This window comes from Sabethes cyaneus, chromosome 1 (assembly GCF_943734655.1).
Source record: "Sabethes cyaneus chromosome 1, idSabCyanKW18_F2, whole genome shotgun sequence".
Lineage (NCBI taxonomy): Eukaryota > Metazoa > Arthropoda > Insecta > Diptera > Culicidae > Sabethes > Sabethes cyaneus.
Genome location: NC_071353.1, coordinates 125,359,370 through 125,386,801, shown reverse-complemented (window position 1 = coordinate 125,386,801; position 27,432 = coordinate 125,359,370). Strand labels below are relative to the sequence as shown.

Genomic DNA, 27,432 nt, shown 5'->3' with positions numbered 1-27,432 from the left:
AGGATAAAGATGAAGGTATTTTGTGTTTGCGGTGATCAAAAGTACGCAACACTACGATGAACACCTAAATGGCGTGCAGGCGGACGACCGCGATAGCCGAGGAAGTGACTTCATTGGTGCAGCAAGCAACAGAAATGTGTCACCTCAATCGCTAAGAGAAGTTAAAGAAACCATCTCGCGGCTTAAGCACAATAAAGCAGCGGATGGTACTGGAGCTGAACTTAATAAAATGGGCTCGGTCAAGTTGGCCAGCTGTTTGCACCAACTGACTGTCAAGATTAAGGGATATGGAACGACTACCGGAGGAGTGGAAAGACCGGGTTATATGCCCTATCTACAAGAAAGGCGATACGGTAGATTGTTAGAACTACCGAGCGATCACTATTCTGAATGCCGCCTACAAAGTGGTTTCCTAAGTCATCGTCCATCGACTGTCGCCAATAGCCAACAAATTCGCGGGAAGTAATCATGCCGGCTTCATGGAGGGTTAATCTCAACAGACCAAATCTTCACCCTGCGGCAGATCCTCCAGAAATGCTCCGATTTCAAAGCTGCATATGATAATACATACCGACAAAAGCAATGGAAAATTCCGAGTACGCTTATTAGACTTATCATGACTTCGATGGATGCGATCCAGTGCTGTGTGAGAATCTCGGGTGGATTGTCGAACCCATTCGAATCTCACAGGAGACTTCGATAAGGAGATGGTCTTACCTGCCTGCTTGAAAGTGTTATAAGACGAGTGGGGCACGACTTTCAATAAATCCAGTCGATCTATCTGCTTTACTGACGACGTGGATGCTGTCGGTAAAACATTTGAGGTGGTGGAAGATCAGTACACCAGACTTAAACGTGAAGCAGAGAAGAGGCAGAGAAGAAAAATACGCCTAAAAAAATATATGCTGACAGGCGGGACCGAGCATGGCCGGGCCCGCTTAGGCAGTTCCATGGTAATCGGCAGGGATGAGTTTGAGGTAGTCGACGAGTTCGTATACCTTGGCTCACTGGCAACAGAGGGCAACAATAGTAGCAGTCGTGAGATTAAAATGCGTATTATCAGCGGAAGCCGGGTCCACTACGGACTCCACAAACACTTGCGGTCGAACAATCTAATCCTCCGTACAAAGTGCACACTGTACAAAACGCTAATTAGACCGGTTGTCCTCTAAGGGTACGAAACGTGGACATTGCTAGAAGATGACTTACGAGCACTCGCAGTTTTAGAACGGTGGGTGCTAAGAACTATCTTTAGCGGAGTACAAGAAATCGGTGTATGGAGGCAAAAAATGAACCACGAGCTCGCGCCTCTTTACGGCGAACCAAGCATTCAGAAAGTGGTTAAAGCTGGACGGATACGTTGGGCAGGACATGTTGCTAGAATCAAATCAAAGAATCAAAGAATGTTGCTAGAATGCCGGACAACTATCCTGCAAAAATGGTTTTCGCATCGAATCCGGTAGGGACAAGACGAAGAAGGGCACAGCGAGCGAGGAGAGCATAGAGAATGATTCCGGAGCTGCTTGTCTCTGGCCTTCACTATCGGAATCATGGGCGCATGTTCTGATAATGGATTATTCAAATGCCTACGGAAAGTATAGAAATACTGGTCCCCGAAGAAACGAAGTAGAATCTGGACTCCCGAGAGCGAACGGAAACGGATGTTCGAAAACAACTCCATCCTGCTCGTGAAGATACCAGTAAAGAGGATTTAAGAAATTCACGAGCGATCCGAGAATGTAAATCCAAACTTAAAGCCAACACACGGAGGCTTCAAGAATCCTTGTATTCTGCCACCAAATTTGTGGCTTAAAATGAAGGGCTTAGGCGTTCAAGCGGGACTTCTGATGAGGCCGAGACTTTTCGGAATTTTTACTTACTCATTGGTCCAAGTGTGCCGCGCCGGTCCGGCAGAACAAAGGGATGAAATCAAAGATCTCCTGTGCCGACGGCTAGACGCCATCCATTTACCTCTCGCTAGGATAGGTTCTCGACTCGTCAACAATCCGGATGTCGTTGGCTAAGCTGCGTTGCCACTTTTTCGTTGTCCTTACGGATTCCAGTCGAGTGCTTCTTTGTAAATCTGATTCGCGCCTCGCCTCAAGGTGTGCCCGATTCACTTCAACCCACGTTCTCAATTTTTTGCTACTATCGGCCTTTGACGACATCAACGATGAAGTTCTTCGTTGGATATCCAGGTCTCAGGCACAGATGGTACCGCAGGCTGCGCAGTTTTTCTGTTGTCTCTGCCTCGACACACCACGTTTCGCATAGCAATAAGAATTTCTGATCCGTGTGACTATATCAGTCTTGAAACCACCACGAGCGTTGTCTGGCTACCATGATATTGAAAGGTTGCACTTCCACCATTCCAGATCTCAAGCGAATTCGGGTATAATAAGATATATGTAGTCTCCACGATGTCAAAAGCGGCAAGGATTCCGATTATTTTGAAAATAGGTTTATTCTGAGATTCTGCAGAAAAAAAACTCCATCAGGCAGCAAGCAGCGTCAAGCTTGCTCTCTTAGATGTTAACCAAAAACGCTTTAGAAATTTAAAGAATTAAATTCAAGTTATTCTATGATGACAAGTACGACTCTAGTGGTTTCTACAGTAGAAGGAGGAAGGCACAATTTGTGTCTAAAAATAATCCTAACCAGATACGTCGCTACATTAATGAGGGGTGCTGCGCAGCCTCCTTTTGTCCAGCGCCTGTATGGTTCAAAGGTACACGGGTACCAGCGAGCCACACACCCTGGCGGGTATTGTGGGTTCAAATCCGGTTATAATCTCTGATTATAGCTTGGTTCGACCCATGCACCTTCCAGCATTGAACCAAAGGTAGGAGTCACAACGACAGCTTGTTAAGCGTAGCTACCTATCAACCCCCCTCCCCCTTCCTTACCAATCTTTCCCCTCCGTTCCCAAAAAATTTTCATTACTTTCCCCTACCGTCCCTCTATCAATTGTAGAACCATCGTTTCAAAAAATATTAAGAAATACTCTCCAAAAGCGGTCTACGTGTCTATCTCTGCTTTTCTGATCTCCTCCTGGAGCTCGAGGGCGCCAATTGGGTTACAAATCAATGCTTTAAAAACCACATATTTGGTAGAAAGAGGCACCAGAGCAAACAATATTCGCCTCGGATAGTGACCATTGGCGGCGATGAAGTGCAAGTGATGAGTTCATATATTTGGGATCTCTGGTAACCGCGAACAACAACACGTATTCTAGCTGGAAGTCGAACTTACTTTTCCCTCGGTAAGACGCTTCGATCAAGGTCCAACGAGCATACGCCACCGTATAAAGTTGATGTTTTGTACACTAATTAGACGTACGTCCTCTATGGACTTGGTACAGTTACTTTGCTTACTGAACTTACTGAAGACATACGTGCACTTGCGCCGTATTTGAACGATAGGTGTTGCGGATTACAAATGGTAAGCAGCGGAAAGTGGCGCTGGCGTATAAACAACGAGTTGCAGGCACTACTTGGAGAGATTCCCAGCGCTGGTAACGTCACAAGGATACCGAACGACGGTGCCGTAGAATCTGTTCTCTTTAAGAACCCCACCAGCACCAACCTCCTAGATGGCCCGACAAGGTTAAAGCCGCCTTGCGTGTATCGAGACGCCTAACAAATCGGCGACGAGTAGCCCAGGATCGAGTATAGTGGAGAGAAATTCTTGATACAGCAAGAGCCATTCAGGTTCTATGACGTTAGCAGAAGAAGAGTTATGATTTTGAGCTTCGAAAAGGGTTTTAAGTTTAGATTCAACCAACGGTACAAACTCGCCCTGTTTTCATATATCAATCTTAGCTGTATGAATAGTTTATTATCGCATCATTTGATTCAAATCGTCCCAGTTAGGAGGAATTGTTACACCTCTGATTTGTTTATCCAGGTTGTCCGGTTTTTTTATTTTACATCGGTTTACTGTATCTACTTAACTGCGTGTACTTGATTGAACTTTGCGTGTATTTATACAATCTTGTTCTGTTTTCTAAACTCTCTGGTAGATTTTATTCCTTTCTTTTTCCGAGTTCGAGTCGTTACATTTCGGCTGTATTTGCTCCATCTGGATAAAGATCATAACATGAACATGTCTGCTTGCTTAGTCACATTTTACTTACGTTTTAATGGATGATTTTGTGTTTGGTTTTCCTTTATAATTATCTAAATCGTATAAGACTACAATTTGAACTAGAAAATGGATGATCCGTCGGGGGAGATTTTCATTTTGTTGTATGTAAATGCGTTTTTGTTTTTTTTAATGTCATTTCAACGAAACTGAATGGTACGAGTAAGCTTACGATTCGCGCGATGGTTTTTTCTTCTTTTCGTTTAATAACAACCGAATCGTGAGAGTCATGAGATTGCGATTAATACGAGCTAGTTTCTAGACAAAATCCTCATTCGCAACAAGCGGTTCGATTTGTTTGTTTCTGTTCTTCTTCTTTTTTTTGGTATAAGGATGATTATAATATGAAAAATAGCACTAACACAGCAACTACGTGTATGTTTCTTTAAAATATAGCTCTTAAACATACTCTCACGTATTCTCGGAACTATGCATAATCAATAAAAATCAGCATCTTTTCAATAGAGGGTAATGTTTTACAAAGTCTACCACAAAAATACAATATTTCGTCACGATTGAATAGAATATATAAAAGTAATAGAGAGAAAAGAGACGAGCCCTTCGCGGAGTGCACCTAGAAAATACTCACATCATTCGCAGCTAGTTTTTATTATAATTATTATTCTATCTCACAATTCAAGAATAATTACAGATCCTTCTGCGGATCCTGTTCCTGTTTATATCGAAAGGCAATAAGTATACTAAAATTAAGTTACGATCAACATTTCTCACATTCAATTGTCTTTCTATGTTTTATTTTAATGTTTGTTTGTCACCGCTTAAAAAGTGCTAAATCATCGATCTTTAATAATTTGACAATAATAGTTTTTGTTTTTTTTTTTTCTACAAATGAAACCTGCAATTTCCTTTCTCGGTTTAATTCTAGTGAAGGCGCATAGAGAAGATTTTCTGTAACATTTTTTTTTTTCGTTTTGTTTTGAAAAAGTCAATTTTTTAATTTCCTTTTGTTTTCCATAAGGCACAGCAACTGATTGAGGTTAGGTTAAAATAATTGGCGTCATCCAAATTGCGCGTAACAACGGGAACAGGTTCTAACTTTTTTTGTTGTTGAAAACAACGAACACACTTTAGGCTAAACGGAAAGCTACCTCAGAAGAGTGCTTTTATTCCGGGGGGTGGGGCACTGCACGGTAATCGAAGTGCCGAGAAAGGAAATTGGCCTAGATTTGTCAGAAGAATTTCCTATGTTGTTGTTTTTCTTTGATTTTGTGGACCGATCGTAAACTACGCAATAACTTAGCCGCAAAAGTTTGTTGTTGTTGACGTTGACGTTAGCACGGCACGGTAATTTCGGGTAGACACAGTTTTCATCATTTCATTCGTTCCGCAGCTGCTTTTGAATTCGTATGCAAATTGGTTTTTTGTGTTAATTATTAGTTGTATTTGATTCCACCAGTTTCTGAACACATATTCTATTGAACCACACTAACGGTTTTGCGGGATTACAGCGAAGCTCAAAAATGTGTAGGATAAAAAGACTTGGAAACAATTAAACCGTTATTTAATGAAAATTATAATTAAAAAACTTGAGACATGATTTTTAGCTTATTTCGTGAGCACCTTTTGGGACTTAACGACGCAAATATCGTGCTAATATTAGACAATACAGAAAATTAGGCAAATAAAACTGTTAATGATGAAGGGAGAATTTGTTCTCTTATTTGACTAAGCTCTAACTGTACGCTGGTTCTAGTACGGAGTGTGTGCGGTACTGCGAAGGATGTTAAAATTTTCTGATTTTCAACTAGTTTGGCTATTTCTAGTATGTATTGTCAACAGTGCGGATTTACGAAAGTTGCAAAGTAACATAAGATTACGGTGTAAAATGGTTGTTCTCTCTCTCTTGTGCTACTGCTTCCGAGTATCGACGGTATGTAGATAAGCTCTTTTATTAATTTATTTTTGTTTTATTTGCGGTTTCGATTGGGGGATATTTTTCTAAAATCAATTGTGTTTTTTTGCCACATTATAAATTTAGCTTAAGTTTAGTGTAAAACAATGAAAAAATTAGGTGGAGGAGTTCAAAACCGATTATACTCTGTTGGCTACGTGCTTTTGTGTTGTCTATCTTGTTAAAAAAATCAAATATGTAGATATAATTGTCCACTGTAATGGTTCTACTCAAGTGTGCTTGATTATCATCGTTGAATTGTTGTTGAATTACAACAGGATCTGTTTGATAGAAAAACAAACGCAAAAAACGTTGCTTTACACGGAATTAAAATCACCTGCTTAAGATCCTGTGTTCCTTTCATATCCGATTCAGTATACTCGGCAGTATTTGTTATTTATTTTTTCGTACGAATGATGCCAGACAGAAATAAAATAAATATTATGAGAAATTTATCGAGTCTATATCTTATTCCTAAAAACTACTTTGAATTGGCAGCAGCATACATCAAAGCCGGTTATAGTCGAAGAAACGATTAGCCATCCTTAGGTTGGAAAGCACCATTTGCAGTACAGAAAAAGAAAAAGTCTCTCGACTATTGTTCAGCAGCCAACTGCAACTGAAGTACCGACAATGCAGTGGTTCGCTTCCGAAAATACGACTGGAAAAGCGGTGGCATTTAATCCACTCCGGCAAGAGGATTAGTCCTCCTACTACATGCAATTCAGCCATGTGGTTGGCGAGATATGCCGTTGCGGAAATATGCTCTGAGGAGAGCAAGGAGAGAAAAGTGTTTTCCTTTTCCACATTTTATGCAGCCAGCGAGATGTGATGGTCGGAGAGAAAAATATTTGCAGAACGATTGGGATCCTCTTCAATAGATGTCACTAGTTTAAAATATAATTCATCGTCCTCTCGTCGCTGCTGCATGCCTGTCGCACCGTTTTGGCTTGGCTACCATAATCTTATTGAAATAAATGAATTCTCATAAGCTGCAATCCGTCACATTGGAATCTGTTCTCTTTTTGTCGAGTGCGATGGCCGAGTGTAACTATTTGAAATAAAGCTCCTATCTATATGTGAAGTGAATGGGACACTGCTGCATCCTTACAGAAGCTGCCAAGTTGTTGCTGCCAAAACGATTGTGCTGATGAGCGTTGTTACGAGCGCAGTACAACTGCTTCTGCTGGTCCCACTGGTGGTAATGTCGTGGTCCCGCACCAGCGGTGCATCGATCACGTGCATGATTCCGTTCGTGCACTCGACATCAGGCCGGAACACCGGAATCCATTTGCCGGTTTCTTTCCACTGAACGTAGAATCCTGCAAAAGGAATTAACAACAAAATTAATCATTGCATAACGCACTTGAAACAGCTTATAAAGCATGCCTGAATAGTTAACCTAAAAAGAAAGAACAGCAGCCAAGAGCGACAGCAACGGAATAGAACTCCGAATGGCTTGTTGTTGTTGTTGTTGCTGCTGTGGTGGACCTGAAAGTGTGCGTGTGCTGCGTGTCGAAGTGTGTGCGTGTTATTTGACTAATCTGTTGTATGTTGAAATATATGTTTGTTGCCTAAAAGAACACACACGACACTGACACGAATGCACTCACCGGACTGTAACGAACTGGCATAGTCGTCTTCAGCTGTGTTTCCGCAATGAAATATGATAAAAGTGTATCGATAAGAATGATTGTGAAATGAAGAAAATGTTGACAACAAAAACAAGAGCTGTTCGTAACGGCAGCTCTAGGTTCTAGAGTACAATGTAGCCTTTGAGTTTATTTTCCTCTGGTGGTTTAGCAACGAAGAACTCTCACTCGGTTTGTTGTGTATATTTAAATAAAAAAAAATTTTATTTTTAATTTGTTTCAATTTCAAAAAATCATCAACTCTTCGTAGTCACAATGAAGTAAGATAATTCATTGATAATTAACAAAAAATGCAACGGTCCTAGGTTACTCCCTTGGGGCACAATAAAGGTGATTAAGAAATTATTGAAATAATGAGACCCCAACTACATACTCGGTGTACGATATGTGTTGATCAATAGCATTTAGCTAGTTTTGCCTTATGCCCTGCAAAGTTGACCATCGATTCCTAACCAAATACGTATCTAGTTTAGGGTAGACTGGCGATAGCATCTGACACGGAGCGGGCGGTTGAATTGAGAACCCTGTTTTCTCGCAGTGCCTTTACGAAATTTGATAGCGGAGTTCTAGCGTATCAAACTATCTAATTCATACTTGCTACGAACATTCATGTAATTTCGAGATGGAACATTTGGTAAGGATTGGCCGTCAGGAACTGTACAACGTACAATTTCATAGTTATCGACCAGCAGGTGCTCCAATAGCGTGGATTCCACAAATTTTCCAAATCTGTCGCAAGGGAGAAAAGTTGGTCAAGCGCAGGCGAGCAGAGAAGCGGTATCAATCATTGCGAAATCTCATATGTTTGCGGGGGATTTGCGGACGACATTGATATCATCTGTGTAGACCATAGAGCTGTGGAAGAAGTTTACATGCATCTTGAAAAGGAAGCTGCGAGGCTCTGGCTTATCATAAATTCTACCAAAGCAAAGTTTATGGTGGCTGGTAGAGATCGTGGTAGCCCTTCGGGTTTTGGGAGTGCGGTGGTAATACTTTTGAAGTGGTCGACTACTTTGTTTACCTTGGTATGTTACATGTGACTTGTGACAACAAAGTGAATTGTAAAGTAAAAACGCGGATAGGGGCTGCCAACAGGGCCTTCCAGAAATTACGTAGCCAGCTGAAGTCCCATGGCCTGCAACTCCGTACAAAGTTCGTGCTTTATAAGACGCTAATTCTCCCAGTGGTACTTTACGATCACGAAGCATGGACGTTGAATGAGAGCGACCGACGAGCTCTTGGCGTTTTTGAGCGTAAGATTCTGCGATCGACGCGCATTAGCCGAAGGAGTGTGGCGTAGGCGCATGAATCATGAAATATACCAAGTATACAAAGATGCGGATATTGTGAAGCGACTAAAACACGGCAGGCCACAATGGGCTGGCCACGTAGCAAAGATGCCGGATTAGAAACTAGCGAAAACATTATTTAGCGGAGAAACCGACAGAGGCCGATGACTTCGAGACAGTCCCTCTACCCGTTGCATGAGTGCTGTTGATGTGGAAGCTAGAGCAGCGGGTGTTAGGGGTGACTGGAGAGCGGCAGCTCAAGACCGAGAAACGTGGAGATGTCTCCTGATTTCGGCATGGATTTGATAAGCTGATTGTCGCTGAAAAAAGGGAAGTAAGACCCAGCTTTACCATAGAGGTGGTACAGCCAATTCGCTTTTAAGATGACAGCCCGTTTCTACAAACATTGGAAGATCCGACGACGCATATGAAGTGTTCTAGCCGAAAGTAACTTAAATTATGATCTACCTAGACATCAATGCTATGTAATCAGCTCAATTTGGGATTGATTTGACGTACGAAAAGCAGCGCTACCAACGGAAGAGCAACTTGGCGCAGCAACTCTTGAAGATAGTTGGAAAGGCATTAAGGCCGCCATCGGTAGTACTGCTCTGGCGGCACTAGGTACAATGAATCCGAACCGAAGAAACTATTGGTTCGACGGTGAATGCGAGCAATTAGTGCAGGAGAAGAATGCAGCACGTGCGAAAATGCTGCAATACCGTACGAGGGCGAATGTGGAGCGATATAAACAAGCACGGAACAGGCAAAACTCGGTCTTCCGGAGGAAAAAAGCGTCAACAGGAAGAACGAGATCGCGAGGCGATGGAAGAACTGTACCGTGCTAACGATAAACGGAAGTTCTACGAAAAGTTAAACCGTTCGCGTAAAGGCTATGTGCCGCAGGCCGATATGTGTCGGGACTCAGACGGTAATCTTCTTACGAACGAACGTGAGGTGATCGAGACGTATTATTACGAGCAGTATTATGACGAGCACCCTAACTGCGATGTAGCTGAACATGAAGGTGACGATATGGCAATAGATCTTGGAGCACGTGCAGAAGACGACAGAATACCAGTCCCCGACCTCCAGGAGGTAGCAGAAGAGATCGGTCGACTGAAAAACAATAAAGCGGCTGGGGCTGATCAGCTACCCGGCGAGCTGCTGAAATACGGTAGCTAGAGCGCTGCACTGGGTCATTGTCAAGATTTGGGAGGAGGAGCTACTACCGGAGGAGTGGACGGAAGGCATCGTGTGTCCGATCAAAAAATTTTATTTTCATATAAATATGCTTAAAATGTTCGCCAGAAAATTCTACATAAGAATCACTTAACTAGAAAAAACAATTTTGGTAGTATGGGAGATATAGCGTTTTAAATATTTCGGGCATGCGTAATTCTATCTGAATTGTTATTGAAAGTATGTTTAACCACGTCTACCTAAAACTTCCGGACATTTTCATGACTAAATAATGTATTTGGATGAAAAAGATGCATTTTCAACATAGAATCAACATAATAAATGTTCATGTTCTGGATACTTTTGAACATATTTAAATAAACGTAACAATTTCGTACAAATTTTTATAGTTTTATTATTTAATTGTGCTTGTTTATTTGTGCAATGCATTATTGCTATGTCGACTAATGTGGTATTAAATAATTTCGAAACGTGACTATTAACACGGAGTTTGTCAAGCAAGGTTACGGTCAAAACAATTACTTCGTATGAACTATCAACATACGGTAGCAGACAGTCATTCCGCCTACATTCTGGTAATACGCAATGGCAATAAGCTAGAGACCGGAGACGAATCGATGGAGGGATTGGTGGTTGTAAGCTTGCCTTGAGAGAAGTTTGGGAAGTCCCCCTCACTACACCCTAGGGCATCACTGAAAAAAGTGACTTTCGAATTATCAAACGGAACAACCTACAAAAAGTGCAAAATTTCAGCTTATTTGAACTTGATTAACTGCTGCCGCAAAGTTTTCATGTCAAAGTTTTATTTGGATGACGTCAAATCGGCTTGAACTCACCATTGGATCATCTTATTAGTGTTGTTGTTCGCGGTCACCAGCAATCCCAATTCATCCGCCACTTCTAGTTCGTCGCCGTCATCGGTTACCGTCCGTGGGAGGTGCAGGTTTGTTTCCTTTGAGATTCTTCGTTTCATGTATTTAGTCTTCGACGTATTTATTTCCAATCCTCGTAGAATCCGTTTTCAGTCTGGCATAAATTGCCTCCGCCGTCGCAAAGTTCCTGGATATAATATCACAGTCATCTGCAAAGCCTAGGAATTGGATATCCTAGGTGAAAATCGTGGCTTTCGTTTCGATGCCCGCTTATCTGATCACTCCCACAAGAGCGATTTTGAACAGCATGCAGGATCCCTTGTTACCTTATCTCAACCCTCACCGTGTTTCAAACGGACCCCGAAATGTTCACGAAACGCATCACTCGATCCAATGCAGCTCTGATTAGTCGCATCAGTTTATCCGGAAAACTGTGTTAGTGCATTATCTGCCATACCTCGTCTCGATCGACTGTATCGCGTGCTACTTTGAAATCAATAAAGATGTGATATGTGGGCACAGCTCTTCAGGATTTGTCGGATGGTGAAAATTTGGTCCGCAGTGGCGCGAGCCCTCATGAAGCCCGCCTGATAATTCCCTACGAAACCTTGTGCTGGCGGTGACAGCCGGCGTAACAGGTTCTGAGAAAGTACCTTATAGGTAGCGCTGGTATGTGGTAGATTTCAATTGAAGCAGGTCATAGCTCGCTGCACAAAAAGGAGTAAAGATAGAGGACGCCTGCTTACGAGTGAGTGACTAGAGCAAAGCCAAAGCAAAGCCATGGGTTTATACCGTCTTTAGACATTACCCTTCTTTATCGACAGACTTCGCAGCCGGCTGTTAGAGTACAGGAAAATTACGGGGCCAGTGCAACAATCCTACTGACTCTAACTAGCAAGCACCGCCTAGCCGAGATTCGAACATAAGACGACTGGCTTGTTAGACCAGCGTCGTACCTCGAAGCTAACTGGGCAGTGACTAGAGCGCGTTCAGCATAAATCACCCGAAATGTGTCTAATAGGCTATACATATTGCTGCCGTGGTCAAGCGATACTTTATGTAATTGCTTGCAGTCCAATATGTTACCGGCTGAAAATTGAAATTCTTAAATTGCCAATTCCAAAGTCCAAAAGGTCCTTGACGGTGAGATTAGGATCACTAACCACACCGTTAATTTCGACTACGCGTGCAGGCATATATAAGTGATGCTCTTGGGTTGCGTTCTATGGTTTATGTTTCGGCCGAAAGAGTGCAGCTCATAGTGCAACCCTAGGACAGGACAACCAGTGGCATATTCTTCTTCACTTTGTTTTTGCGCTTCCCTTCCAAATCTTACTGCGGCAATGAAAGGTGTTACCAAGATGAGAATTCTAACCGCAGTTTATTATAAAAAGCCTCTTGTTATGCTGGGTCCTGGATAATCATTAATTACACAAGAAAAAAAAAACAGATCGAATCCCAATAGGCTCGTGCGGTTGACTCCTGCTCTTGGTTTTAATATTTCTTAAAGTTTTACTTATGGACGAGGCTAATCAGAAGAGGAATGGATAGGAGTCGGATAGTTCCATTAGATTATATTAGATTCTTTATTTCAGAGGCTTTATTTCAGAGTCTGGTTCACCTCTATTGGATAGATCTATTTGAAACCCCATATTGGATATCCGAATCAAACAATCACACTACGCTAAAAATCCCCAATGTTAAAAACTACTTAACCTCTCGCACTCGCTAGGATATGCTTTATCTGCACCTCACACATGGTGATGATCGAAGCAGCAGCGGTGATACGTAATAAACCTATGAAAATGCAATGCTATGGGTCAATAGACTTAGACTTCAAGGTGTATATTGCATGGGAGGTGCGAAAGGACAACGTATGACGTAAGAAAATGACAACTTCTTGTTCAAACATAGCCTGCCAGTTTTTGGTCCTAAATCAAGATAGTAGTAAAATGATATACGTCACTAAATACGATATCTTTACGGTGTTGGAGAACAGCTCTGATAGCAATACTTGCAAACATAACTTGCCAACTTGCTACAACAATAAATTTCAATGAACTTCAAAAATGTTAGAAAGTTATAATGTGTCATTTATTCAATTTTTCTATAAGTGCGTCAACCCTTTGTTGACTGGTGCAATAAGCGTTTAAAATTATTCATGCCTTCATTGCAAAAACAATCCGGTAAGACATACACAAGCACAAACGTACACAGTCTAAAAGGGAAAGTTAAATGCAATAATAGGTTAACCGACGGTTCACTACCTTTGCAAACAACCCTCATCGCCTTCACTCTGACGAAGACATAAAACAGCACTTACAGCACAATCAGTTTGCGGAACAATTTTTCAATTACATAGAGATAACATAAATTATTATGATAGCAATAATTCACAGTGAATTGAAAACCGGAAGCGCCCCGTACTGGTATTCTCCCAGTGCCAACACTATCGGTGCAAGGAGCTGCACGGCATTCATCGGAGTGTTGAACCAGTTTATAAAAAAGGAGCACTGAAAACCCGCCGGTACTCTGACCGTTCCGATCCGTTTCAAGTGTGCGAAATAAGCCCATTCCAGATCCGTATTAAGCAATCCTGTTTGCTTTACTGAATAAAGTAATATTTAAACCATTTCAAGCAGAATATACACCATCGTCAGCTGAAGCTTGCTCTGCTTGTTTGCAGCAGTATCATGCTGCTGCCGCCGTCTCATATCTATTGTGCAACATCCTGTGCAATCGGTCTGTTGTTATCTGAGAGTCTGTGAGACTCTTCTGTGAGCTTCTTCGTTGTGAGTGAAGGAAAATCAACAAAACTCTAGAAAATTAAGATTTTATGGCTAAACAAATGCACTGAGCAGAACGGAGTGTAGGAAGGACCGCATTGCTTGGTCGGATACAGAAAAAAATAGTGAAAACAAAATAAAGACGTACAGACGATGCCGGGTTGGGTGACAGGTTGTGTGCTGTCTATATACACTATAGTCATACGATATAAGTATTTATAGTAAACTAAAATGCGTACACATATACGTATGTATATACTTACTTCGGTCTTCCTCCTTAACTCGGATCTGTAGGTTGTGCGGTCCGACCGTTGGCAGGATGAGCGAATCGTTGGACATGTTTTTCAGATCCGACATGGTAAACACCCGGTCCGCTACTACCAGATGGCGCTCCAGTACAGATCTTGTCTGTTTTCCAGTCGTTGTAGTGGACCATTGTTGTTGTTGTGGTGGATGTTGGCGAGCAAGATTGAAAAGATAAAGGAAAAAAAAATTAGTTTACAAATCTCCTCCGGAGGTTGGGTGTTGCAGCACCCATGGGGAAAGGGAACATGCGGCATGTTTGAGGCGAAAGATAATAAGCTGAATTTCATAATGGTCTGTTCTGTTTTATATTTGCTGAAGACAAATTGACTGCTGGTCTATGAATTTATACCCCACTTTAAAACGCTGAACATTTTAGCTTCTACATCTGTGCTGTATGTTTCGCCTGTCCTGCGATGCAGAATATTACAACTAAATTATGGCTTTGAAAACGTGTACTCGTTTCAGTGAATTGGTTACTATGGTTACTATGGTCTTAGCGAGAAACAGGAATTCAAAACAAACAAATTTCCCTGTGGTCATATCTTATCATATTCATGCTTACAAGTTATTCGAGAGCATCTTCTAGAAACCACCTCCCAGTACATAGTGGTTTGTTGGCTTCCGGAAGCCGAAAGTCCACTACGAATGCCAGTGTCTACAAGTCGATGACTTCATCTTGTGGCTGAAAGCTCTTGCTGGCTGGCTGGGTGGGTTATTTTCTCTAATGTACACTCTTGCTGCACTTATTGTCGTCTTGGGAAATTTAGGCTGTTTTTCCTTCCTCCACGACGACATGGTTCGTACTGTAAGGAGACCCGGCAGAGAGACTTTAGAGACAACGATGTGCCGGACGATAGAATTTCTTTTCCTGCTTGCTAACAATAGGAAACTGCATGGAGTAGGATCACCAGAGTGAGAGTTCGAGTGTTGTTTAAGTTTGCATATTCGCTTTTCAAGTGAATTTGTCATTCGATTCTTGAGGTAATCAATTTTTTCTTCAGAAAACGCCGAGGTGAAGTGTGACGGTACAGCTGAACTGCAAAATTGGCTTTCAAGTGAGAAATAAACAATTCACGGTAACATCAGCGTCAATTTAATAGCGAATTCATAAATTAACCTGGCTCAGGTCGATTAGCACTCAGTTTTAATCGAAGTGCTGTCAAAGCGTTCATAAATTAACCGAGATTGCATCTCGGTTAAACTGACAGCATTCAGTTTGAAGCGCAGGTTAAAACTGTCTAGCATTACGGTTTACGGGTCGATCTGTCAAACTGCCCGTATCGTTCATAAATTTCGGGTTCGAGTTAGCACGAACCCAGGTTAATTTATGAATTCGCTATAAGCTTTAAGATTACTGAAAGCAGGCGTTGTTTTCGCCCAGTGTCTAACAACGTTGAATTAACGAATTCGGCATTTGCCAGGGATAGTTAAATCAATAGAACGTTGAACTCACTTTAAATAAGAAAATGACTGCATCTCAGATTGTCAACCTGGCCTGGGAATGTCTACCAAAAAAATTTTCTATATGTAAAGTAAATTAGATTAAAATCAATTAGATAAGACTTTAATAAAAGAAAAAGTACAACACATGGTCCGAAACTGCATAATAACTGGGTGTAAGGAAATGCAAATCAACATCTTCAGATGCCTGTTGGCTAGAATCAAATAGGTAATCTACAAGAGCAGGCATTCAACTAAAGAATAGCGCTATTCTAGAAGGCGAATATAATGGTTGAGGCCACCCACCACAAGCAGGTATTCCATAAAAAAATCGGCAACTTTGTTAAAGTCGAGTCACAAAACCTAAGAAAATCAAACTTAAAGAAATTCACTTGTTCTTGCCGTCAAACAATAAATTATGTTTATCCAGCGAGATCCAGGTATTCCCTGCTCAATCTCTGCCATTTTTTGTCAGCGAAATACTGAGAGCGCTTGTATTCGGTGTCAGGGCTTCTGTTTTTTCTGTGTCTTGCGATAAGTATGTCAACGGACAACGGTTGATCATCTTTGCTGCTCCTGCTAGTGCTGTCACAAGTATTTCACCCGTCTAGTTTCGACCATCCATCAATGCCTGCATTGCTTTCTTAACTGAACGCACCATGTGTTCCCAAATACCGCCCATATGCGGCGCATCGAGTGGATTGAATTACCGGTCGGTAATCTCTGTTTACATCAATCTAAGCATTGCTATGAATAATTTGGCCAAGTGTCGATGAGCGCGGAATGAGTTGACCTCGATCCTGAAAAGGACAAAGTGCCAGAAGGAGGACAGAGATCGTGAAGGACCAGAACCGGAAAGGACCTACTCCTGGCATAACTCTACAAAAATGGCCAAGAACCGCTTGCAAAGGCATTTCACTGGGTCATTTCAAGAATGAGAGAACTACCGGAGGAGTGGATGGAAGGTGTAGTTTGTTCTATCTACAAAAAGGGCGATCGGTTAGAATGCTGTAATTACTTACTTTACTTTTTCGGCGAAAATCCGCTTATCGAATCCATGCCGAATTCAGGAGCCGTCTCCACATTACTCGGTCTTGGGCTGCCACTCTCCAGTCGCCCCTAACACCCGCTGTGCTAGCATCCTCGTCAACAGCGCTCATCCAACGGGTACGGGGTCTGTCTCGAAGTCATCGGCCTCTGTCGGGTTGTCTGCTAAATATTGTTTTCGCTGGTCCTCATCCGGCATCCTTGCTACGTGGCCAGCCCAATGTAGCCTGCCGTATTTTAGTCGCTTCACAATATCCGCATCTTTGTACACTTGGTAATATTTCATGATTCATGCGCCTGCGCCACACTCCTTCGTCTAATATGCCGCTAAGAATTGATCGCAGGATCTTACGCTCGAAAACACTAAGAGCTCGTCGGTCGCTCTCTTTCAACGTCCACGCTTCGTGGCCGTAGAGTAACACCGGGAGAATTAGCGTCTTATAGAGCGCGAGTTTTGTACGGAGTTGTAGGCTACGGGACCTCAGCTGGCTACGTAATCCGTAGAAGGCCATGTTGGCAGCTGCTATCCGTCTTTTTACTTCACGGCTCACATCGTTGTCACATGTCACTAACGTATCAAGGTAAACAAATTCGTCGACCACTTCAAAAGTATCTCCATCTATCACCACCGCAGTTCCAACACCCGAAGGGCTACCACGCTCTCTACCAGCCACCATATACTTTGTTTTGGTAGAATTTATGATAAACCCTATCCTCGCAGTTTCTTCCTTAAGATGCGTGTACAATTCTTCCACAGCTCTACGGTTAACGCCGATGATATCGATGTCGTCCGCGAACCCTAGGAGCATATGAGATTTCGTGATGTTTTTACCGCTTCTCTGCACGCCGGCCCTTCGGATAGCACCTTCCAATGCAATGCTGAACAGCAAGTTCGACAGTCCGTCACCTTGCTTCAAACCATCTAACGTCACAAACGAGTCCGAAGTCTCACCCGCTATCCTGACGCTTGATTTTGAACCATCGAGGGTAGCACGTATCAGCCTAATCAGTTTTGTTGGAAAACCATGTTCAAGCATAATTTGCCACAGCTCGTTTTGTTTAACTAAATCGTACGCCGCCTTGAAGTCTATAAACGGATGATGAGTCTGCAAGTTGAATACCCGTAATTTATCGAGGATCTGTCGCTAGGTGAACATCTGGTCCGTCGTGGAGCGTCCCTCTCGTGGAGCGCACTGGTATTCGCTAACAAAGGTTTCCTGTAACGGCTTCAGTCTGATAAACAGGATGCGGGAGTGAATTTTGTTTGCAGAATTGAGGAGAGTAATACCTCGATAACTGCTGCATTCGAGTCGATGGCCCTTTTTGTAAATTGGGCATATGAGACCTTCCAACCAGTCCGTAGGTAATTGCTCCTCAGTCCATAACTTTAGTATAACCTGATGGATTGCACAATACAGCCGTTCGCTCTCGACTTTCAAAAGTTCGGCGGGGATGCCGTCCTTTCCAGCTGCTTTGCCGTTTTTCAGCTCTCTCGCTACTTTCCTAACCTCGTCCAAAGTTGGTGGATCCACAGCTTGTCCATCATCCTCAATAGTTATCATGTTTCTGTTGACCATTCCATCTTGTTCACCATTCAACAATGCATCGAAATATTGTTTCCAACGCCTAGCCACCTCCGATCTTTCGATAATCCGGTTCCCCTCCTTGTCGTTGCACATAACAGGAGTTGGCACGGTCCGGTTCCTGATTCCGTTGATCGTATTAAAGAAGCTTTTTGTATCGTGCCCCTCGAAGCAATTCTCCGCCTCCGCAAGAACGCGATCCCAGTGCAGACGTTTCTTACAACGGTAAAGTCTTTTTCGGCAGCTCTAGCAACTCGGTATCTCTCTCTGCTCCGGCGTGTCACAGTTGCAGCCAAAATGTGACTTCTGGCTCGATTCTTCTCATCAGTCACTCGCTGGCACTCTGCATCAAACCACTCACTGGAAGTGGCTGCAGCAGTAGTACCCAACACTTCCCGCGCTGTAGTACTGATCGCGTCGTGGATGTGTCTCCACTGTTCGTTCAGGTTCTCTCCGAGAGGTTCACCGATCCGCTCATCAGCCTTCCGATAGTACTCTGCAGCAACTCCCTCCGCTGATAACCGCCGAATGTTCAGTCGTATCTTCCTCGTGGGCTTCGATTTGAATACGTTGGACAACCAGGCGCGGATCTTGCTTTCTACGAGAAAGAGGTCCGAGTCAACGTTTGGTCTCCGGAAGGATCGCACGTCTGCGACATCAGAAAAGTGCCGGCCATCAACCTAAACGAGGTCGATCTGAGAGCAGGCCTCTCCATTAGAGTGTTTCCTGGGGTGCTTCCGAATGTTCCATCGTGCAAAATGGGTACTACAGATAACCATTCCTCTGGGTGCAGCGAAGTTGATTAGCCTCAGGCCATTGTCGTTTGTGGTAGGATGGAGGCTTTCTCTACCAATAACGGGACGAAAAAACTCTTCACGTCCGACTTGTGCATTTGTATCCCCGATGACTATCTTTATGTCATGTCTTGGGCACTCTCCATATGCTCTCCCATATGAGAAGATCATAGAACGCCTCTTTTACGTCATCGGGCTTGTCATTCGTCGGTGCGTACACATTTATCAGACTGTAGTTAAAGAATTTGCCCTTAATTCTCAACACGCATAGACGGTCTTTGATGAGCCTCCACCTAATGACACGGCTCATTTGTTTTCCATGTAATACGAATCCGACTCCATGCTCTGCTTTATCGCCGCCACTGTAGTAGATGTGATACTTGAATGTCGTGCCCGCAATAGGATCTACTGCGCGGAATTCGCGTTCTCCCGTCTTCGGCCATCGCACTTCCTGGATGGCTGCAACCTCGACCTTCATCTTCTGCAGCTCTTTTGCCAGGATACCCGCGCGTGCCGGTTCAAGTAGAGTCCTGATATTCCAAGTACCAAGTTTACAATAATCGTTGTCCTCTTTCTTTTTCCTGGGTCTATGCCGAATATCCGGTTGTAGTTCCTTTCCTGAATTTCTCCTAGCGAAAGTTGTTTAAGCATACTGCGTTACTGTCTTGGGTATAGCTGGCGAGACACAGCGTTTCATAAGTCAGCCGTCCGTTCCGGATCAGTAGCTGTTGTATGCCGCACCTAACCTGGGATACAGCCGCATACCTGGTACGGAAACGGCGATTCACCATGCAGTGGAATCGCCGTTGCGAGCCGCCCCTAACCTGGAGTCAGACACTCACGGCTGGCAAGGCTGTTCCTTTTGCCAACACACTCAGCAGGTGCATGAGTGCCTCCTTCCCTGTCGGTATACGACCTTAGCTTCCACCGAGGTTGGTTACCCAATCTCCACCTAGGTTGCTCGTATTCCGGCTGGTACCACGAGGAGGTAGGGAGAGGAGTTGCTGGATAAGAGGCTAATGACCACTGCGGGGTCTATTTTATCACTGCAGGTACGCGAGGTACCAATGTTACGCATTACCCAGCCATTTACCAGCCAGAATGCTGTAAATAGCGTGGTATAATGCTAGTCAGAGCCACCAACAAGGTGCTCTCCCAGATTTTGTTACGTAATAGGGATTTTGTTACGTTACGTCGCACTCATAGGGCAGTACAAGGTGGGCTTTATGGGGAGGCTCTTGCTACTACGGATCAAATTTTTACTTTCCGACAAATCCTCCAGAAATGTCGGCCATACAACGTACTCACGCATCATATTTTCGTGGATTTCAGGGCAGCATACGATTCAGTCGAGCGCGAACATCTTTGGCGGATAATGCACTAGTACGGTTTCCAGGAAAAACAGACGCGGCTGAAATAAAACTACCCTGGAGTAAATGTACGTGTGTGTTTTGGAGGTACTTTCGAGTCCTTTCGAATCGCGCAGAGAGTTATGGTAAGGAGATGGAGATGGAATTCGCGTAATGCTTTTAGGATGCGCTGCCGGGAGAGGGAGTGCTTAACGCAGTCCCTCGAGGACTGCGATGGGATAGCGTTAAATCAGCCATGAATAGCGCAACGGACGGCGCCATTGCGCTCACTGAGAGGAGTCGACGTAACGACTGATTCGACGAGGAATTCCAGCGGATGTTAGACGCGACGAATGCAGAGAGGGCGTGGATGCAGCACCAGGGGTTGACGGGTCCTCTGACATTGAACGATATAGACAGAAACGAAGACAGCAAACCCAGTTTTCCCGGAAGAAGAAGCGCTGCCTGGAAGAAATGGAGTGCGAGGACATGGAACAGCTATATTGTCCTCAGGAAACGCGTAAATTCTATAAGAAACAAAACATATGCCGCTTGGTGCCGCGCGACGAAATATGTAGGGATAAAAAGAGGGATCTTGTCAGATGAACGTGAGGTGATCTAGACGTGGAAGCAGCACTACAATGAGCATCTGAATGGCGCGGACCATACCAAGATAGCAGGAAGAATGCCAATATCAGTACGGTGGATGATGGTGATGTGCCGACCCACACAATAAGTGAAGCGATTGAAACCATCATGCAGCTCTAGAACAACAAGGCAGTTGGCAAATAGTTTGGCTACCTGTCTGTACCGGCTGATAGTCAGGATCTAGGAAGCAGAACAGCTACCGGAGTAATATGCCCAATATACAAGAAGGGTGACAAGTTGGAATGTAAGAACTATCGAATGATCACCATTCTCCACACGCCTATAAAGTGCTTTCTCAGATCATCTTTCGCCGTCTATCGCCGCTAGCATGTCGATTCGTGGGAAGTTATTAAGCCGATTTTGTGGACCGGCGATCAACAAGGGACCAAATCCTTGTGTTGCAACAGATCCATCAAAAGTGTTACGAATGCCAGTCCCTACGTACCACCTATTCATAGATTTAAAGTGATTGTAATTTAACAAAAAAAAATCTGATAGTAGGAGGAACGGAACGCGCTCAAGCTCGCATACACAATAGTGTGGTAGTCGACGGGGACGAGATGACGGACGAGTTTGTATACCTCGAATCCAGCATTTGATTGTTGATGATGTCGGATAACAACTGCAGCATAGAAATACGCAGACGTATTCTTGCCGGAAGTCGCGCTTGCTATTCCACAACGTCTTCTAAGGTCTGGTAAGGCTCACCTCGTACTAAATGCACCATGTACAAAACCCTAATAAGACCGGTAGTCCTCTATGCGTATGCAACGTGGACAGTGCTCGACGGTGAATGGAAAGCACTGGACATTTCCGAACGTCGTGTACTTAAGACCATCTTTGGCGGTGTATGTAGGACAAGGATGAACAACGAGCTGGCACAGCTCTTCGGCGAACCCAGTATCTAGAAAGTGGACCTAAAGCTGGAAGGGTACAATGGGCGAGACATATTGTGAAAATGCTGGATAAAATGGTGTTCGCCTCGCATCCGATTGGTACCAGACGATCCAACTGGAGCAAGACCGAGACAGTGTGGGACAGTCGAGAAATTGGAGACGGACAGCCATAGACCGAGTTTGTTGGCGGAACATTGTTGTACAGGTGAAATCCTAAGGGACATCGCACCAGGATAAGTAAGTATACCAGTCGATTGGAAAATCTTCAACGCAAAGAAGACTGTTGATTATTGAGAGCTCGATACGCTGTCAAACGTGATGGCATGTCTTATTGTTGTCATTAACAGTACATTTACTAAGAAATAGAGATGGTCGGGTAGCGGAAAATTTGCCCGAAACCCGCACCCGTACCCTTACCCGTCGGGTTGCGGTCGGGTTCGGGTATCAAAAATAATAAACTTGCGGGTTCGGGTCGGGTACGGGTTTTTAATTTTTTTCTTGATCGGGTACGGGTCGGGTTCGGGTATTCAAATTTTCATACCCGACCATCTCTACAGTAAGAAAACAAGCTATTTTACTAGCACAGACATCAGTTTGATCATTATCAGTGCAGCCGCAGACAAACGTGCGCTTGATGAAGAGTAAATCGATTTTTCTTGATTTTTGCTGAAATTTTTCTTCATGAGTCATTTTCTTCATAGTTTCTTTACTTTCTAAGCACAGAGCACAGACGATACAACTACCCACGGTCTAATATTTTATTTTTAAGTTTAGAATTTTTTTAAACTTTTGTATTGGGGCTGATTTATTATATTATGGAATGATAGATTTATGGTATGAAACGAAACAAAAACCTATACAAATAGAGGAACTCAACAAACATTTTTATGAAGAACTAGCTGACCCGACAAACTTCGTATTGCCACAAATTAACCTGTGTTGTACATAAATCATGAATCTCGGATGATCTTTGTCACAATCTCGAGTTTTGCAAGTATCTGAGGAGTTCAACCTTAGATGATTCATTTTGGCAGTTACGTAAACATGAAAGCATCCCAGGTAACCAATAAGCATCACCAATGCTATTCAAATGTAGGCCAATAAGCATTTAAGTCGCCTGAAATGCTACTTAAATGCTATTTTGGCAAAATATAAAGCTACTTTACTGATAACCTTTTTATAGTGCTGACAATGCTAATTTACAGCTAATTACCGACACGAAGAATTGAATACAACTTTGGATGCCAATTTACAACACCTATGCAGTCAAAAAGCTAATATACAACAACGTGCATTATAAAATGCCAGATACGCTGATATGCTGCTTATGATAATGCTTATTAGTTACCAGGAATGGGTAGTTTAATATACAAATTTGCAATTTTTCCTCACAGTAAAGTAGAAAACAACTGTCTCAATGTCAATGGAAACAATGTCGCTAACTATCATAAAATAAATTCAAGACTCCAAAATCTCCCACATGCCAAATTTGGTTCCATTTGCTTGATTAGTTCTCAAGTTATAAGGAAATTTAAATTTCATTTGAATGGGAGCCCCCCCTCTTAATTCATCATAAAAAAATGTCTGCCCCCTAAAAGCCCCACATGCCAAATTTGGTTCCATTTGCTTGATTAGTTCTCGAGATAAGAGAAAATTTGCATTTCATTTGTATGGAAGCCCACCCTCTTCAAGGGGAGATGGGTCATAACTCGCTTTATAAAGAGGAGAGGGGTCTCAGTTCACCATAGAAAAAAATCTTGCCTCCAAAACCACTTACATGTCAAATTTGGTTCCATTTGATTAATTCTCGAGTTATGAGGAAATTTGTATTATCATTTTTATAGGAGCCCCCCCTTCTAAAGTGGAGAGGGGTCCTAATTCACCATAGAAAATGTTCTTGCCTACAAAAACACCTACATGCTAAATTTGGTTCCATTTGCTTGATTAGTTCTAGAGTTATGAGGAAATTTCTATTTCGTTTGTATGAGAGCCCACCCTCCTAAAAAAGTAAGGGGTCCTAATTCATCATAGAAAAAATGGTTGCCTCCAAAAACACCCACATGCCAAATATGGTTCCATTTGCTTGATTAATTCTCGAATTATGAGGAAATTTGTATTTCATTTGTGTAAAAGCACCCCCCCTCCCCTCTTAAAGTGGGGAGGGATCCTAATTCACCATAGAAAATATTTTTGCCTTCAAAAACCTCCACATGCCACATTTGGTTCTATTTGCTTGATTAGTTCTCGAGTTATGAGAAAATTTGTATTTCATTTGTATAGGAGCCCCCCTCCTCCTAAAGTGGGGAGGGCTCCTAATTCATCATAGAAAAAATTCTTGCCTCCAAAAACACCCACATACCAAATTTGGTTCCATTTGCTTGATTAGTTCTCGAGTTATAAGAAAATTTGTATTTCGTTTATATAAGAGCCCCCCCTCTTAAAGTGGGGAGGGGTCCTAATTCACCATAGAAAATATTCTTGCCCTCGAAAACCTTCACGTGCCAAATTTGGTTCCATTTGCTTGATTAGTTCTCGAGTTATGAGGAAACTTGAATTTCATTTGTATAGGAGCCACCCCCCCCCTCCTAAAGTAGGGAGGGGTCCCAATTCATAATAGAAAAAAAATTTGTCTCCAAAAACACCCACATGCCAAGTTTGGTTCCATTTGCTTGATTAGTTCTCGAGTTATGAGGAAATATGTATTTCATTGGTAAAGGAGCCCCCCCCTCTTAAAGTGGGGAGGGGTCCTAATTTACCATAGAAAATATTCTTGCCCTCGAAAACCTTCACATGCCAAATTTGGTTCCATTTACTTGATTAGTTCTCGAGTTATGAGGAAATTTGTATTTCATTTGTATGGAAGCCCCCCCTCTTAAAGGGGAGAAGAGTCATAATTCCCCTTCTAAAGAGGGGAGGGGTCCCAATATTTCCATAGAATAAATTCTTGGCACCAAAAACACCCACATGCCAAATGTTGTTCTATTTGCTTGATTAGTTCTCGAGTTATGCAGAAATTTGTGTTTCATTTGTATGCGATCTCCCCCTCTTAGTGGGAGGAGGGCTCTCTAACCATCACTAAAACCTTTCCTGGCCCCAAAAACCTCTACATGCAAATTTTCACGTTGATTGGTTCAGTAGTTTTTGATTCTATAAGGAACATCCCGACAGACAGAAATCCATTTTTATATATAAGATAGCTTATGCAAGTATTGTAGAGTTAATTCCCGTGGAACACAAATACAACAAAATGGTACTTGGGAAGTGAGATCTCTAATGTGGCATTTCCTGATTTTGTCTCTAGTAAAAAGTATTCATTTTGGTACGCCTACTAATAATATGACAAAACGCTTAACACTTTATTGATTTCACTTTTCATGCCTTTTCAAAAAATTTAGCATTCACATTCAACCCAGGTAACCAATAAGCATTTCCAATGCAATTTAAAAGCAAGCCAATAAGCATTTAAGTTGCCTTAAATGCTACTTAAATGCTATTTTGGCAAAATATGCGGCTACTTTACTGCTAGCCCTCTTATAGTGCTGACAATACTTATTTGCAGCTAGTTACCAACAAGAAGAATTTAAATAGAATTGTGCATGCCAATTAACAACAGTTAAGCAATCAAAAAGCTGATAAACAACAACCTGCAGTATAAAACGCCAGGGATGCTAATAAACGACTGATTTACTGCTTATTTTAATGCTTATTGGTTACCTGGGAAGTTTCGTTTTTTTAAGAAAGAACGTTGAGCTGATTTTGCGATTTTCTTTGATTCAATCTTGATGGCGCGCACGTTCTTACTACTCTTTCAATTGAACTAAACTTTTGCATAGAGGATTTTCCTTTCAGGTAAAGGGACCCCAGCTCGCCTTGTCAACCTAGGTACTGTACAAGGGACACGAGTCAATTTTCTTGCTTTCAAATGCATATGACTCTAAATTGCAGCATTCTGTCGTCGGTATCAGATCAGAGACATTCCAATAGGAAAGTTACCCCAAACGTGTGCGAATCGGCAAGCTGATTTTCCTTTTGGAAGGTGAACCTAACCGACAATGCTTTGTTTGTTTTGTGAAGGTCGGGAAAAGTCACCGCAACATACGGTTTGTTTGGGGCTGTTGTGCTTCTGGCAGCAGAAATCTTTTCGATTATGTGCGGAGTTTATTTGGAAGTAGGTATGTATTTTTGTTTTCACAACTCGACTGATATTGGTTTCGATGTGATTCCAGTCAGTTGTTTATTGCTTCTATAAGTTGCCATATCACCAAAGGGAAAATAAGCTAGGTTTTTTGGGTTTCGAATCTTCAAATTTCCAGTAGATTCACTGTTGCGTTAACGAAAATAAATTGGTAAATTTGGAATTAAAATGTATTAAAAACATCAGAAAGTGTAAATGTATCAGAAAGTAAACAAAAACGAATTCTGAACTGGCTTACTACTTAAGCTGCGATAATGGCTTCCTGGATTGAAAAGCCATCATTACATTATTATTCATCATTTGCCTACAACCTTCGGCTGAGATTCTTCGTCCTGCGATCGAATTACATCTCGGCAGTATTGTCCCTGTATAGAACTTAACTGAAGTAAGACATTCCCACAGTTGCTCTGGCAAAGAATTTACATTTCCATCGGATCCATTCGGATCCGAGCTGCGGCATTGTGGGAAGTGGCGTGCGCCCGGATACTGGAAGGAAGAGTGAAATTATGCAAATTTATTCGCGACGTCTCACAGTGCGTTGAGCCATAGACAAAAATCGTTTTTCACTTTATTTTAATCGGGTATACTAAGTATTTAGAATTGTTTATAGATGCCTTCTGCTATATAAACAAGTATTAGTTTACTTGGGAAAGCGCCACAACTACTATTACAAGCGTTCAAACTGTCAAGTTGCTGAGTGGATTTTACTTACAAATTTTGCTTTCATTTTTGAAGCTTATTCATCACCCTCGCAAAAATTTCATAGTTTGTATAACCAAAATCTTTAAAATGGAGAATAATAATCAAGATTAGTAGAATAAATTTTGGTTATAGAAGGAATTCATTTTGACCTCACTCCTAAAAAATCGCCCCATAGAAACGACATAGATATTGTCCTACAAAAAAAACAGAACTCCAACTTTGATTACTGATTTAAAAAATGTTCCACCGACTTCCAAGCTAAAATATACACAGAATAATTGTTCAAAGTGTCCTCTACAAGATCGAACAGGTTTTAGCTGCAACTACCTGCAACTCTGCAAGATATTTCAATATTTGTAGATCAAAGTCAAGCACTGATAAGCCGTCAGATTTCCGTTGATTCTACTATATTATGTTATCCCTGTTAAAAGAAACCACTGTTTATGAAGCTTTGTGCTATTACTGCTCAAAATTAAACTCAAAGCGATTTTATTTCATACAGCGAATAAATATTTCTTTAAAAAAATTAATAAACTTAATGCCGGCTGCCGTTTTCCCGTTTCTCGGGTTGATAATTATGACGAATAATCAATGATAACAATTTTTCTGCTGGAA

General features: G+C 42.3%; 1 protein-coding gene across 2 annotated transcripts in view; it reads right to left on the bottom strand.

Annotated features, from left to right (window-relative positions):
* Positions 1 to 3,822: 3,822 nt before the first annotated feature.
* LOC128738243 (fasciclin-1) overlaps positions 3,823 to 27,432 on the bottom strand; it is a 381,405-nt gene continuing 357,795 nt past the window's right edge. The window contains exons 12-14 of one of the 2 annotated variants that reach the window (XR_008412083.1): positions 14,121 to 14,265; positions 4,136 to 7,377; positions 3,823 to 4,080 (exon numbers count right to left, since the gene is read on the bottom strand). Coding sequence is in view for 1 of the 2 variants with exons in the window: in XM_053833243.1 (XP_053689218.1) it covers positions 7,163 to 7,377; positions 14,121 to 14,265 (360 nt within the window). In the remaining variant the exon portion in view is untranslated. Of the gene's footprint in view, positions 7,378 to 14,120; positions 14,266 to 27,432 lie in introns of both variants that reach the window. The other variant, XM_053833243.1, reaches the window with a different exon arrangement.